At 38.9% G+C, this 15705-nt stretch overlaps 1 protein-coding gene across 2 annotated transcripts; it reads left to right on the plus strand.

The window, feature by feature from the left end:
• The first annotated feature begins 530 nt into the window (after window positions 1-530).
• On the plus strand, window positions 531-12530 carry ssb (small RNA binding exonuclease protection factor La). 2 transcript variants are annotated; one of them, XM_036571483.1, is made up of 12 exons: window positions 531-614; window positions 1398-1462; window positions 1685-1788; window positions 1910-2084; window positions 2696-2803; window positions 4614-4717; window positions 6553-6624; window positions 6839-6881; window positions 7018-7155; window positions 7645-7837; window positions 9465-9599; window positions 11221-12530. In XM_036571483.1, exons 2-12 carry the CDS (start codon window positions 1406-1408, stop codon window positions 11313-11315), a joined length of 1224 nt encoding a protein of 407 aa, XP_036427376.1. In that variant the 5' UTR covers window positions 531-614; window positions 1398-1405; the 3' UTR covers window positions 11316-12530. The 2 variants fall into 2 exon arrangements, with proteins under 2 accessions (XP_036427376.1, XP_036427377.1); XM_036571484.1 differs by having other exon boundaries at window positions 545-601.
• Window positions 12531-15705: the final 3175 nt, after the last annotated feature.

Below are 15705 nucleotides of genomic sequence, written 5' to 3' on the forward strand. Positions count from 1 at the left end.
AAGCAGCATATGTCCTGTATAGGCAAAAATAAATTCTCCCGAATGTGGCATTTATTGCACTGAGAAGTCTGATTATGGAAAGAGTATGCATTTTGCCTAAGCATGCTGTAAAAATTGCTGTGCCATTGGTGTTTACTAGTATAAAATACTTAAAAATGCAGCATTCGTGGCAAATAAATACACAACATGCTCAGATATCTAATTGTTTGTTATTATTGAGTAGTTTGGGTTCATTAAGCAGCATCTTTATTAGGTGACTGTGCACAAAATAATACTGTAATAAGAGGATAAATGTTATGTAGGTCCAAAACAGAGAACAAAGAATTTGGGTATGAGGTGGAGGTGTTGGTTTGACTCACGGTTTTTACCAAATCCTACCCTTTTTCTATTACCCACCTCCGTATTTCAATTAAGATGAGGTTGGCTGGTATGGTTTGTCAGTACTACTAGTAAAACTATGAAAAACACTCTACGAACTCCATGTCCCAGGGTGCATCAGTGGCTCTACAAATGACGTATTTAATGCACGAACTCGCATGGATTCATGGGAAAAATCGCTCTAGCAACGTGAGTGAGAAGCGGTGCAGCTAAGAGCAGAGCAGTAAGTTCTAAAAGTAAGTGTCGTGTTTTTGAAATGTTTTTTTTTTTTTTTTAAGATTTCTGTATATGAAAATGTATGTCTGAGTGTCTGTGCAGAGCTGAGCAGGTTGTGTGTGTATGTGGGTTTGCAGGCCGCCGTATGTGTGTGTTGTCCACATGTGGCGTGGTGAAGCTCATGTCACGTTGGATCTTGTAGATCCAGCTGCACTTCGCAGTTTCATGTTTCCCTGTTCTAACGCGCTTCTTTCAGTCTCAGAAAACATCAGCCTGTGCAGTAAAGTTGCAATAAGGTTAGCTAGTTACAGCTTTGGAGCTAACCTTAGAGCAGCCTGGCCCAGAGGAATTTAGGTTAGCTGTCCAGCTGAACTGTGGCCAAGACACATCTCAATAAATCATGTCATATTTACTTACAGGACATATTATATACATATCCCTAACTTAAAAGTAGAGTTACAGTTTATATGACTCGCTCCACTGATCTGTGTAGCGTTAGCTTGGTGGCTAACTAACGTGGTCTCGCATTCTTCTGTGCAGGAAGTAGCTGGATTCATGCACACGAACGTAACAGGGGGTTTGTTGTCATAGCTTCATTGTAAAATTAACTACGCTTGTTGCTTTACCGATCTTGGAAAGTGATTTAATAAGAAATAGGGGGTTGAGTTTGAGGTTCTACAAACTAACCAGTTAGCTGGCTGTGGCCGTTTACTTTTATTTACTCTTCTTTAGTCAAACAGGTGTTAAATTTGTTCTTCTCCATTGTGTAGGCCTTACCTATTTCTTTTCTCTAATTATCATAGTATTAGAGATGGCAGAAGAACAAGAAATCTCTCCCCTGGAGAAGAAGGTGGCCGAACAGATAGAGGTAAGAATATCCAGCCTACTTCTATATTCTGTAGGCCAGTGGCTCCCAGCCCAGTCTTCAGGGACTACCAGGCGGTCCACATTTTTTGCTCCAACCCAATTTGCAAAACGTAGGGATGAAGGAAAAATGTGAACCATCCTGAAGGGCCCTGAGGACCAGTTTAGGAACCACTGCTGTATGCTTTAACATTTGTCTCACAGTTGTCCTCTGTTGCTCTTTTAGTACTATTTTGGAGACCATAATCTCCCTCGAGACAGGTTCCTGAAGGAGCAGATGCAGCTGGATGATGGCTGGATTACCCTGGAGACAATGCTCAAGTTTAACAGGTAAGTACAGTCATGCTAGGGCTGGGCGCTTTCCATGCCGACTGGAATCGACCTTGCAGTTAAATTGTTGACCTGTGATGCTCTTTTCTTGTGCCCTTCTCACACCAATTTTTCATCGCAGGCTGAAAAGTTTGACCTCGGATGCTGCGGTTATAGTCAGGTCGCTACAGAAATCCAAAACGGGGCTGCTGGAGATCAGCGAGGACCAAACCAAAATCAGACGGTGCCCAAGCAAACCTCTACCTGAGCACAATGAGGAGTACAGGGATGCTGTTAAACACAAGTCTATATATATGGTGGGTGTACATGCTGAATGATGGCACTAGGAGTGTAAAATGTAACTAAAAAGAAATCAAAATGAGTGTTTGGTTTCGAGCTTCTGCTCAGCCCAAAGTACGTACGCTTTGTGCGTACATAGACAGTACCTGTGAGTTTTATTGGTGCCCTTTAGGAGGTAGTGGCAGACTGTTGGCATTGTTGATGAATTTTGTCTATTACAGAGGAGGGGGGAAAAAAAAGAAACAGTTCAGAATAAAACTTCTTCGTTATGGCTGGCCTACTGGCATCAGTTAAGGCTACTATAACTGAGAAGGCTGATTTAGTTACTGCATTTTTCTGTTTTATGTAATATTTTGTGTTATTCTTTGTGAATTAAAAACAAAAGGAAATAAGTTGAGAATAGATATGAATCCCTTTATTGAAAGAAAAACTACTCAATCTTTTTGAATTGTTATGCTTCTAGATGGCACCTTAAGAATAGTTCTAATTCTTTCTCTTTGTTACTAATGCAAATGAAAGGCACTGTGTAAAATGTTGTGCTTTTTCTAATTCTAATGTCAGGCTTTAGCATCACCTCACACGGAACGCTGGATATTTTTGATATTAAAAGTTAATTATCCTTCCACAGAAAGGCTTTCCCTTGGACACAACCCTAGATGAGATTAAAGACTGGCTTGCTGATAAAGGAAATGTGGAGAACATTCAAATGAGGAAAGGCCTACAGAAGACCTTCAAAGTAAGACTACCAGTGCTGCCAGTGGTTTTTCATTTTTAAAGGGTAATTCCACAGATTCTACCAAAGTGCTGTATTCATCAGTTGTTGAGTAAACAAAGTAATTGAAAGTCACAGGGTGGGGTTGTAAGATGGTGCTTACATAGAAAGCAGCTGACTTTTCTGTACAGTGGTTATGGGGACCAGAGGTCAGTATAGCCAGTTTTTTTATTTTAGAATAAGCAGCGACCCTGTGTGTGAATTATTTTTATTTTTGTATTTTTATTTTTTTTTGTATAAATGTTTGTAATGGCAATAAATTGGAAGAGATGATATATACACACATTTTGGTCATCTCTTCTAATTTATTGGGCAAACAGGGAAAAGCAAAGTTTCCAAGGCATTTGTTAGCAATGCACACTGCAGTGCTGCCTCATCTCTAGAGCTGTTAAGTTTTTGGATAAGTGGAATTGGGAATTGCCAATCGTGGTAACATTCATATTCAGTTCCAGTAGACATTTGAGAATATTCGTGACTTCAAAAACTTGGCGGTGGGAATCAATTGTATTCAAGATGTTTAAAGATGCTGACTATTGCATTAAAGATGCTTTTATTTCTGAAGTAGCCAAAGCTGCATTTAAAACTGACTTATGTATTTTACGTGTTTTTATCTAGAACAGTTTACAAAGACAGGTGAATATAATGACTTTTGTTTTGAGTAGTGGTGTTTTTGATTCCTGACTCACCTGAAAGAAACAGTGCCATCCTATGGATAAAGAAAAAATGGCATCTTTTAAATCCATTAGTTCAGTGGTGTGGCTACTGCCATATTTGCATTGTGCATGTGCACCACTATCACGCATGCGTACACTGCATTGTTATCTGCACTGTTGAAAATAAAAGTACTGTGCAGGTACACCTTTTGTTTATACCTTGATGAACAAAATGTAAATGTACCCTCAAAGGTACAACAGTGGTTTTAATGGCTTTGTGCACCTTAAATAAGTTTTTCCCAGAGGAAAAGCACCTTTTGTATGTTTTCATAACCTAATGTTTTAAAACGGAACAATAAAATAAGAAGCCTGGAGATGAGACGGGGTGTGGAGTCTACACAACTTACATAATTTGTATATAATTATAATGGATCAAGGTGCAATTATGTTCCCTGACTACAGGTAGATGAGGGTACCCCGTGTACCACTCATGCATATCTTTTTATGACGTAGTATCAGTGGATTCGCTTGAGGAAATATTTCATTAGATCTGCTATGATATTTGTGAATCTTGAACAAGCATCAGCCACGCAAATCACTGTAAACCAGTGTGTAATGCAGTCTTATTCTTTTTCCTAGTTTAACGTTGCTTAGTTTGAAGTTTCTATCCTTCTAAAGGTTAAAACATTCAGATTAGAGTGCAGAGTAGTGAGAGAAATGGACAAATCTGTTCAATGGGCCTCATTCACCAACTGTTTATAAAAAAAAAATTGTTTTCGTTTTTGGGATTTGTTCTTGGGTAAAAATAGAATCTACACACACTCGAGCACAAAAGTGCCAACAGTTCTCCTGTATAAGAACGCTTCATGAATCTGATGTGGCTCCTCACTCCCTATATAGTGTGCTGCATAGGTCATGAAACTATGGCTTCTCTGCCCAAATAGTGCACTTGTGCAGCTTTGATTGAATAGAAATGGCTTTCTTCTGAACATATAATGCGCTGTTTGTGTGCATAATGCTGTAAGTTTCTCTGGAGTGGTGCATTGTGCATCAAACCGTATGAGGTAATGTTTTATAAAACTTAATTTTTAAAGGTTTCCCCCCCCTTCCCCCCTCTGCAGGGCTCCATCTTTGCGGTACTGGAGTCAGAGGATGCAGCCAAGGCCTTTGTCGCTAGAGACGATGTTAAGCAGTTCAAAGGAAACGACATGATCGTTCTGATGAAGTATGTAACTGTCAAGGACTTTGTGTAAATTTGCATAAAAGTCTTTGCTTATGTTTTACATTGTATAGTCCATTCTGGACTGGCTTATTTTCTGTGTGGAGGTGGGGTCATGCAAGTTTACCACAATGTCTGTAATGTTTCGGACTGATGCGCACAAGTTGAGAAGTCTCGGTATAAATGTGCGAGATGCCAGTGTCTGCTATGTTTACTCAATGTCTTAACTCCAGAAAAGAGGTGAAAACAATTTAACCATTGTTCTGTTTAACTTAGCCCAGTCTGTTTGGCTGACTTTAGTAAATGGCACGGTCATTAACTTGGGAATTCGCAGCCAACAGCCAACATTTACTGCGTAAAATCAGATGTTTGTCATTTTTACATTTTAATGAATGAGTTGCACACTTGAGGTAGGACAAGTATCTTTTACATGTAGGCTTGGTTTTTAGCTACAGAAAACACAAGTAAACAAGTGCTTCCATACTCCATTTCTACAGAATATGAGGGAGTTTCTTTGCATGTGATTTCTGTGGCACAGTAAAGGTACCGGCATCTTTACTGACGCCGGAGTGTGCAGTTCATAAAAATACCTCATATGGCACAGTCAGACGTTAAGTCACTGAGAAATGGCCGTTAAAAAAATACATTACCCCCCTCCTCCTCTTGTAAAACTAATTCCATGCAAATAGCATCTAAATCATATGTAGGGCCAGTTTCCCCAGTCATGGATAAAGAGGAGTTTTGGACTGAATTGCAGTGTCAGTGATCAATAGCTTTTGTAAGTCCTTTTTTAATCTAGTTTTTGGAAAGTCAGCCATTAGTGCATTGTCCAAGTCTAGGACAACTTGGTGTTAATTTGCATTGCCCGGCTGGCAGGTTTGTTGGTAGAACATATTTGTGTTTCAGCTTCTGAATGGGGACAAGTTTGAATCTGACCCCTTTATAATACAACAATGACCTGCATAAATCTCCAGAACCTTTTGCCCTGAGGGTGCTTTCACTGAAAGGAGGAGTAAAAACTATGTAAACGCAGTCCACGGGACCGAGGTGGACTGTTTAATTCCTGTATGGTCACCACTGCTCTGTGTATTGTGTTCCCTTTGCGAACACACATAATTGAACTCGAGGGATAAGGTCACCTAGGGCTGGAATTATGTCCCTTACCTAAAATTGCTGTCACTCTAGATATTAACGGTTTGCATTGCCCTACAAAATGGGCATGACCAGGGTGAGACTGGAGGATTGATTAGTGCTTCATTTATTGTTGATCTTCAGTGCTGTTGTATGAAGGACCTCTTCAGAGGTCAACACAGCTAAAGCGGTCATGCTGCTGGGAGAATTTGTATATCACAGTTCAGCTAATTTTAGCAAAGTTTTGTACGATGCTTCATTGTAACTGGAAGTCTGCGATGCAAAATCCTGCAGTGATTTTGTTTGATTTTGCTGTCAGATGTAGGGATGCTTAGTGATCTTGGAATCATATCGGTGTCGGCAGATGTCCGCTTAAATAATTAATGTTGTCGCACGTTAAGATTTGACAGATGTCATGCTGATATTTGATGACATAATAAATGTCATTTATTTTAGGCTCTGGGTTAATGTGCTAAAAAGCATTTTTTAAACCCTACAGAAATAAATGTTATTTCTCAATAATGCTAATCCAAATGGTTCCAATTTCCACATCCCTAGTCGAAAGCTAGTGTGAATGCAGTTAAAGACACACGTGTGCCCAGTAAGCATATTTGGCTCTAGCTGCGCTGACAACACTTTCTAAATACAGTAGTTACTTGTTCACCACTACAGTCAAATCTGGTATATTGACCTTTTCTGTTTTTATGAAGGGAGGACTACTTTGCTAAGAAGGCAGAGGAAAGAAAGCAGAGTCGTGCAGGTGCAAAGGCTAAAGCCAGGAGGTGAGAAACTGAATAAGTCGAACTGAAATTGGGTGTGAAAATGCTTCTGAGCTCTTCATTGACCTGGCTGAAGGTCAGATATTTGTAGAGGTTTCACATTATATGGCACAAAGCTTGTAATGTAACTGTGTAATATGTCCTGTTGCCTGTTTATCTGATAATTTAATTGTGGGGAGTCTACAACGGCTGACTTGTGTGAAAATGTGTATTTTAGTGAGAAAGAAGAAAAGCAAAAACAGGCTGAAGAGGAAGAGATGGTGAGTGGGGTTTTATTTATTTATTGTTAAAATGTAGGACACAGGCGTACATTTGTATTAATGATCGTATGTTCTTTTTAATGTTATCATATATGCTTAATTATTTTTTATTTATTTATTTACTTTCTTATTTCAGAAATCTCTGGATGAGCAGAGAGGTTGTTTGCTGAAGTTTTCTGGTGACCTGGGTCAGACTTCTCGAGAGGACTTCCATGAAATCTTCTCTGAGCATGCCCAAATCAAGTGGATTGACTTCACAAGAGGAGCCAAAGAGGTGAGGCCTGCTGTCAGCAAATAGTTTTCACCTTGGGGATAAGGGGCACCTTTTTAAAAACCATTTTTTGTCCCTCCACCAGCTTTAAAGTTAGCTAGTTGTGGGGCTCCATTTCTGGCTATATACTTTAATAGGATGATGAAATGGGGAAAAACTGTTTGAAATATTCAAAACTGTTAAACTGGAAAAGAAAGGAGATTTGATGAGAGGACAATCTGTTCTGCCAGCACTGACTTTCTGGCTATGTATTGCCAGATAAATAGTAAAATGGGAAGACTTAGTTAGCTAATGTTGGCCAGCTTGTCTCTTTGGAAGTCTTTGTGATGTGCTGATACCCTGTTGTTGGGTACAGTAAATAATAACTTAAACTACTCAAAGATTTCCACATCTAGCTTTGACCAAACTCAAGCCTGAGCTCTAAAGCTAGTGTGTATTTCTGATGTTCCAGTTTGGATTGTGTTTGCTCACAGCTTGTCTTTGTAACTCCAGGGCACTATCTTGTTCCGCTCAAATGCTAAAGAGGCCCTGCAGAAGGCCCAAGAGGCTGCAGGAGGTGCAGAGCTGAAGGTTAAAGACAAAGCAGTTCAGTGGGAGGTGCTGGAAGGAGATGTGGAGATGGAGATGCTGAAGAAGATTATAGAGAGTCAACAGGAGGCATTGAATAAACGCAAAGGAGGAAAAGGTATCTCACATTGGAGTAATATTTCTACACAACTCCAGGTTTGTCTTTAGCAGGCTGCTCTATCTGTAAATCTGTATTTATAGCAATCCCAATACTAGTTTTTGTCTGTATTGTGCAGTCAAGCAAGTATAGATTCCTTTTTGATGGATATATCATTTTTCACTGTGTTGGTAGAAAGTTCTACTGATCAGTCCCATCAAGAGCAGAAGGACACTGCCTGTTAATTTTAGGCACACTTGGCTTTCTTTTGAGTTGTTTTTTTCACTTGTTAGTTTTCATTTAATTTTCCACTCATCTCCAATGTTGTAGTTCAGCCTAGACACATCAGTTCAAATTTTGCTTCTTTAGTTTAGATCTTGAGCTACAGCGCTAATGTTACTAAAAAACTGCAATTCAGCAGTCACCCAAATAGCCCAAATCTTTTCTGTAACATCTCTCAATACACTCCACACCCAGATCTTCAATAAGGTCACACTGGCTTGCTGAAGTGGTTTAGAAAACAGTATGATGTAATGTAATGTAAGCTTTAAAATAATCAAAGTCCACCATTTCAGACAATACCAGGGCTCATATTCACAGAGCAGGATCTTGTATCAGATTTCTCCGTATTTGGATGGTCATTGTTAAATACTGATTCTAGATCAGCACTTCTACTCCTGACGTGGTTTCTGAATACAGACCCTTTGGTCTAAAGTGGCTGTCTGCAGGTTTGTTCATGTTTATAGTTTGTGGTAAGTCATATCGTGTACTAAACCACATCAAGTCTGTGCAGCCTTGACAAAGGCCAGGGGGTTATTTCACAAAGCAGGATAACTTAAGCCAAAAGTTGCAGATTGAACAGTAGGAATGTTCTTTAGCTCTACTATTGGACGGACTTGTTTTTTGGCCCAAGTTATTGGGCTACCCGAGAAGTCCCACTTTGTGAAATATCCTCTTGATGTGGTTTGAGAAGTTTTGATGATGCATTTTTACAGAAATGCTTTGGGCTGACTGCATCAGGGTTCTCTCCAAAGCATTTAAATAAGAAAAAACACCTGCAAAGGTTTTGTTAGCAAAAAACAGCTGTTTGCTAATTCTTTGCGCTTATTTGTCTTCAACACTCAGTTTCATGTTGATACAAAAAGTAGATTTTGCCTAAATAATGATTTGACTGCTGTCTTGTGGGCCACAGGTGGTTTAAACATCTGAAAGGGTTGAGTACTGATGAGTGCTGACATCACAACAAGGGACTGAAATGCTTGACATATTATTGGCATGAATATTTACATGCGATGTTTTCCTCAATATAAACCTGCTTAGTCCTTAATATGTATATTAAGTTATTGCAAACATATTTTTCTACAAGTGAAATAAAGTGGGGATCAAACATTAAGCCTTTTGCATAAACACAGTAACGACTTTTAAAGTAACCAAACGGTTTTTGAAATTCCTTTGAAGTGCTTGTGGAAAGCAGCATAATATCAGACTTGATATTTTTTTTTTCCTTTGCTCGACATGAAGCATAAGTTCAAGAGAAACTGACACCCAAAACAGAGACTGCTAGACTAGAGTCTTCATAATTTGCTTTATAAAGTCTAGGTGCCTTATGTTACTGTGTGGATCATCTTTGCATAATCTGTGTGCATAGGAGGTCACAGGGGTCGTGGCCGAGGCCGGGGCGGCCGCAGGGACAAAGGTGGGAGAGAGCATGTGCAGTTCCAGGGCAAGAAAACCAAATTTGACAGTGATGATGAAGACGGTGGTGGTGATGAAGATAATGCAGGTAAGGAGAAAATGCCAGTACAGTCCCACTTGAAAATATTTAATTCATAGACCTGCAGTGCTTGGAGGCCCCATTCAAATCACTTTTTAATGGAACATGCAGTTGGTCAGTGTTTAAATTCTTACTATACACATGATATGCTTAGAAAAGTGTATAGAAATGTAATTTGTGATAGTTATATAGCTCACCTCTAATCTGCTGTGATGCATTTGTTTTTGTTTTTTTTGTGTTTATACTATTCTGTTCCTATTTAATTCAATACCTTTCTGTTTGCATTAGTTGGGGCTGCCCAATAAATCCTGTTTTTTTTCGTTATTACTATGAGCATTTGAGAAACGTCATTAAGGGCCGTGATGACAGGAGAAATTCTCATGCACAATGTGCTGGCTGGTGGGAACATTTGAAACATTAGACCCCTGCTCTGACAAGGACAGCAAGTAACTTAAACATTTGGCTAAACAACCTGTTAAACACGGACATGCACAGTTCAAAAGCTACTCTATCCTGAACTACTAGCCTATAAAAATGCTTCGTTTGTGCTAAATCTTCTCACTCGGTGTTGTATGGTAAAGTTTGTGGAGCAGCAATGGGTACTATCACAACAAATCAGCATCCTAAAGAGCTTTCTAAGGACTGAATATATCATTGGTGTTAGGACAAAGCTTTGTATTTTCATTTTTTTTTTTGACAATTTAAAATCGCCATCAAATATCTGTGAAGACATTGTCATAATGAATGGACCAATAGAAATGCTCCAAACTGACTTGGAAAAAGTAATTTCTCCGCTACCTTTTTGAAGATATTAAATTTTATTCTGACAACGTCAATGTATTTTATTTTTGTATGCCTGTACTGAAAAAAAAATATACCATATTTATTCTTTTTTCATATTTATTGTTTGTAGACTGATTGCAAACACAAATTGAGGGGGGGAAGCAGTTTGAGGATATGTGACTTTTTTTTTTTGTTGTTTTTTTGGGTGAAGCACCACATAGGATGTCCTGACATTTCATAGGCTACAAATTCTCCACAGTGGGCATTATTAGCAGTCAAATAGCTTTTGATGCTTCATAAGAGGAGTGTTTCGCTTCAGTGTCTGTACTGGCAATTTACTGTCTAGTGGTTACAGACTGTGTAAGTATAAGACCAAGACAGTATTTGGTCTTCGCGATTTGCTGCTGTCTCGCTGCCAGTCCTCCCTTTTTAGTAGGAGCAAATACTTAAGAACCAAGAAAGGGTCATAACGTTTCACAGTGGCAGAGATAAAGCACAAAAACCCTGCTCGATTCCCATTGGTAATCGCCTCATCACTTCTCTCCTAATCTGCTCAAGTTTGTGGCATCGTCGACTCTGCCGACTTTGTGTTGGCACCACTCAGCCTTCCTTCTATCGCTTTTTCACAGTGCATAAAACGTGCTTGCAGTCCTGATGCAAGTAGCTATTTGTATTTTGTGCAATAATGGTTGGTGCCTTTGTGTGGTGGTGTGGTCATGATAGCCAACAGCTTTATCAAACGTTGTGTTTTATGTCCATATCATGCAGTCCTAGTTCTAGTTTTTATGTATCTAGCTCAGTTTAAATACAGGAATGAGGAGTTGACTGACTTTTCTCATTTTCACAGATAACACTGGTCCAAAGAAGAGAGCTCTCGAGTCCAACGGGAGAGACGCTGAAGCACCAGCACCTAAACAGGCAAAGGAGGAGAATGGTTCATAAGCAGGGAGCTGCAGCCCTGCTGTATTTGTACTGTAGATGTTCTCCTGTAAACAAGCAAAAAGCCCAGACTATTCCACTGTCCACCACTAGCCACTAACTTGAAGCCTCCCACCTAATCCTGAAGGAGCGTCATGGAGAACCCATACTGAACTGGACTTAGGGACTGAACGTAATCCTGTTGTTAAAGGCTCAATAGTCATTGACTCTTACATTTTTATTTAATTTTTTATAACCCTCTCTACTATGTGATGTTTATTTCCTTGTCTAAGCTCATCACATAAGTTACATCCTTGATGCCTTGGGGAGGGTTTTGCCATCTTGGTTATGTTCACAAATGGATGATAGATTTTCTAACATCTTTTAAGTCTAGCTTTCATTTTCTGAATGGAAGGCTTGGTCCAGCCTGATGATCAGGCTGCATTTGTGATAAGGTAATGACCTAATACAGGACCTGAATAATTCACACAGGTTTTAAGTCAATGATTAGTTTAGCATTTGCAGTCTGGTGAATGTTACTTACCAACAAGTCACAATTCTGCCTCACTCAAAGATTTAACTCATGCCTTTGTGTTTGGTTTGGCTGCATTTCCATGTGTTTCAAGTTCTCTGGTCCTGTTTTACTATTATGGCCATCTTCTCAGTCTATAACTTGGCATCTGTTGTGCTGAAATTCCTATGAATTGATTACAGCAGTGCCTAAGTCCATATTACCTGCATCAACCTCAGGGGTGCACAACTCTGGTCCTGGAGGGCCAGTGTCCAGCACAGTTTGGTGATTTACCTGTTCCAACACACCTGATTACACTTATCTGTTAATTTCCAGCTTAAGTGGGTGTGTTGGAGCAGGGAAACTGTGCTGGACACCGGCCCTCCAGGACCGGAGTTGTGCACCCCTGATCCAAGTAGTGTGAATTTGTTTTTATTGAAAACTATGAATTGAATAGAACAAGCCAGTAAATGGTAATATATATATTTTGTTTTTTTTTGTTGTTGTTTTTTGTTTTTTTTAAAACCAATAAACTCTCCCGTGTGACTGAAGCCACACCCTAAAATTTCCTAAGTGCTATTTTAATTCATCTTGGTTTGTACAAACGTCTCTGAGGATTTCAACATAAGGCACTCGGATTTTCTTTATTACTTTGTTTTTCATGTGTGATGAATTTAGCTTATTGTTTCATACATTCAATTTCAATAAAAATGGGGAAAATGAATTGGTCCAAATTTTATCCTTTCGGTTTAGCAGTATGTTGTTGCTGTTTGTCTACACTCACTTTTTGGCCAGTAGATGGCAGCATTGTTACATGTGGTCAGTATTTAATCTTGCATAATGAATACATACTGGAATGTCACCTTGTGTATAAGAGTCTCCAGCATATTGTAGGGGTTCCCCTTCTTTCACTGCACAATGAATCATCCTGTTTTCTACAACCATTAAGAACTTCAGAGTTTATACTATAGAGTATTGGACAATAACATTATTATTACATATATAACATTATACATGTTGATGTGCAAATAGATGTTTTGGATTTGTATGACCATTTTGAACATATGACACTGCCTGATCGAATATTTGCAGTAAAGAGAATAAGAACATCTTTAGTATATGCCTTTAGATGGAAGACTGTCCTTCATTGTGCAAAAACACTGGACAGAATGTCAAAATTAACCCCCACCAAACCATTCACATTCAGACGTTTGTGGTGGTGTGGATTATTGTTTTCATAGACATTCTTTTGTAATCATTGTACACTAGTTAACTGATTGGCTGTTTGGCTACATAATTGGTTATTTTGAATAGTGTTCAGTGTGTGTTTTAAAAGGCAGGTGATGGACGCTTACTTCATTCATTTGAAGTTTGTAAATGTAATAATGTGTTAAGTTTACGCTGTTTAGAAAAGTGGATTCCAATTTTATCAGCAAAAGGCAGGTGTGGTTGCCGTTTTTTTTATTCTAAACAATCCAGAGCACACCTCATTTTACTTGTTAAATCTATTGCTCAGCCTTCAAATGATCGTGTGTGCTCCCGCTTTGATGGAATGAAAACCTGTAGCCACACCAGGTCCTTTGCAGATAAGTTTAGAATGTGATTTGGTTTAAAGTGTAGGGGATGGATGTCCCCACACTGTCCCCACTGAGACTGAAACATGTCCTTGGGAAGGTTCCTATGTAGCTCAGGATATAGAGCCTCCCAGCTTCACTGTAATTAGTGCCGTGTGAGTTGTGATCAATATTTCTGAATTGGGTAATGGTTTGAGGAGCAGTGGCAATAGGAGGTGAGCTGGGTGAAGATAAAGGAGGAGGGCAGGAGCAGTGTGATAACGCAGGGGTTAATGTCTTTAGCACAGTGTTGTAGGATTCTTGACTGTTGAGTAGATCTTGATTCAGCCTGATTAAGTGTCTAAGAGCTGAAGAGAGCTAGCGTTGTGTGGCTGCGTCTGTATACCGGGTCCTCAGATGTGTGTGGGAGAGAAAATAGCAGTGTCCTCTGCTGAAGGTCAGGAAGAGAATTAGTGCAGCTTGAACGTGAGGGATCTGTCTTAGAAAGGCCCAAAAGCTCAGGAGAGGGGATCACGACTGCAGATTAGAGCAGTAGCGGAGTTTCTTTCCTAAAGCTGTCTCCTCTCCACACAGTGCTGACATGTTGACTCACTCTTTTTCCCCCTCTCTGTTCTGAAACATCGTGAATCTCCACTGGGGGTTTGTTGGCTGGGAAAGCATACGTCCCAAACGTCTCCATCAAATACCAGCAGTCTACACAAAATGCTCCAAAACAAACAACCAAAAAGTATATATAGAAATGAAATATCTTCCAGCAAACACTTTCATTTTACACCACTAACCAGTAGCATATCTAAACAAAACAATATACCAAACACCATCATTCTCCATCAACATTCTCTACACCAACATTCTCTGACCAGCACTATTCCAAACACCATCATTAACTCATTAACATTTTCCACCAAACTCCAAAGTTCTCTAACCAGCACTAATATATACCAAACACTAACATTGTCCACCAAACACCATCATTCTCCATCAACATTCTTTAACCAACATTATTATTCACCAAACACCAACATTCTCTAACCAACACTATTATGTACCAAACACTATTCTCCACCAAATATCAGCGTTCTGTAAGCAGCACTATCATATACCAAACACCAATGTTCTTCACTGATCACCATCATTCTCCATTAACATTCTCTAACCAACAATATTATACACCAAACACCAATATTCTCCACCATCCTCTGTCATCACTCTCTAATCAGAAGATAAATGAGCGGTATGATCAGTTTATCCCCCAATACATGTTGAAAACATCAAGCCTACAGCAATAACTTCTAAATTCATAATGAGTGTTTGATGGAGAACATCTGTGTGTTGGGGAAAATTAGAATTTAGGAGAATGTTGGTGTTTGTAAGAGAATGTTTGCAGGAAAATGATAATGTTGGTTAGAGAATGTTGGTTGTAGGACAATATTTAATGGAGAATAATAGTGTTAGGTGGAGAACATTGGTGTTTGGTGGAGAATGATAGGACTGGTTAGAGAACGATGGTGTTTGGTGGAGAATGATAATGTTGGCCAATAATGTTACAGCAGTAGCAAATGTTTTCATTCTTTTCATTCTTTCCAATTAGTGAGGCTAACAGCATGCAGGTGTGTAAATTCCTGTGTGTTCTGCTTCTTTCCCTGGATGAACACGAACCAAACCCATGTTCTTCAGTAAAAGGTAGATGGTAAGTAGGAGATAAACACAAATGTCACATTTAGGTTTGCAGGCGGCTAAATCTCATGTTCAGTGTATAAACTGAACATTTTGAAGACGTGTGGGGAGCAGGTGCCTTGCCTTTGCCCGTCCTTTCTGCAACAAGAGCCTGCCTGAGCCTTTGATTATATAAGACACTTGATTGCAGTTATATAACCTCATCCAGTTAACAAGAGCGAACAGATAAGACACTAAACCTGTGAAGCATCTGGGTAATACACTGAAATTAGGCCTACAGAGCTGTTACTTTTCAGAACGTTGTAATTCTAATAAGTGTATAAGCTTAATTATTTCAAAGTTCATCATTAACATAGTGCATGCTTTTTTATTTATTGCTAGTGGAAAAAAATATATTTTTAAAATATATTTTTAGTAATTACATATCCATATCAGAGAATTTACATTTCATCTTAAATATTACAAAATAAAAGTTGTATTATGATTAAACCTTTGCCTTGTTTAGATGACTATCTGTTTCCACATTGTCATATAGGGACCATTCAACTCATTCATTCAGTTAGTTCAAACTGCAGTTCCACAGTAAAAATAACTATTTACAAAGACTTAGATTTATCATGCGTTTAAATTTTAAATGAAAATAAAAATCTTT

The sequence above is a fragment of the Colossoma macropomum genome, unplaced genomic scaffold, assembly GCF_904425465.1.
Source record: "Colossoma macropomum unplaced genomic scaffold, Colossoma_macropomum, whole genome shotgun sequence".
Classification (NCBI taxonomy): Eukaryota; Metazoa; Chordata; class Actinopteri; order Characiformes; family Serrasalmidae; genus Colossoma; species Colossoma macropomum.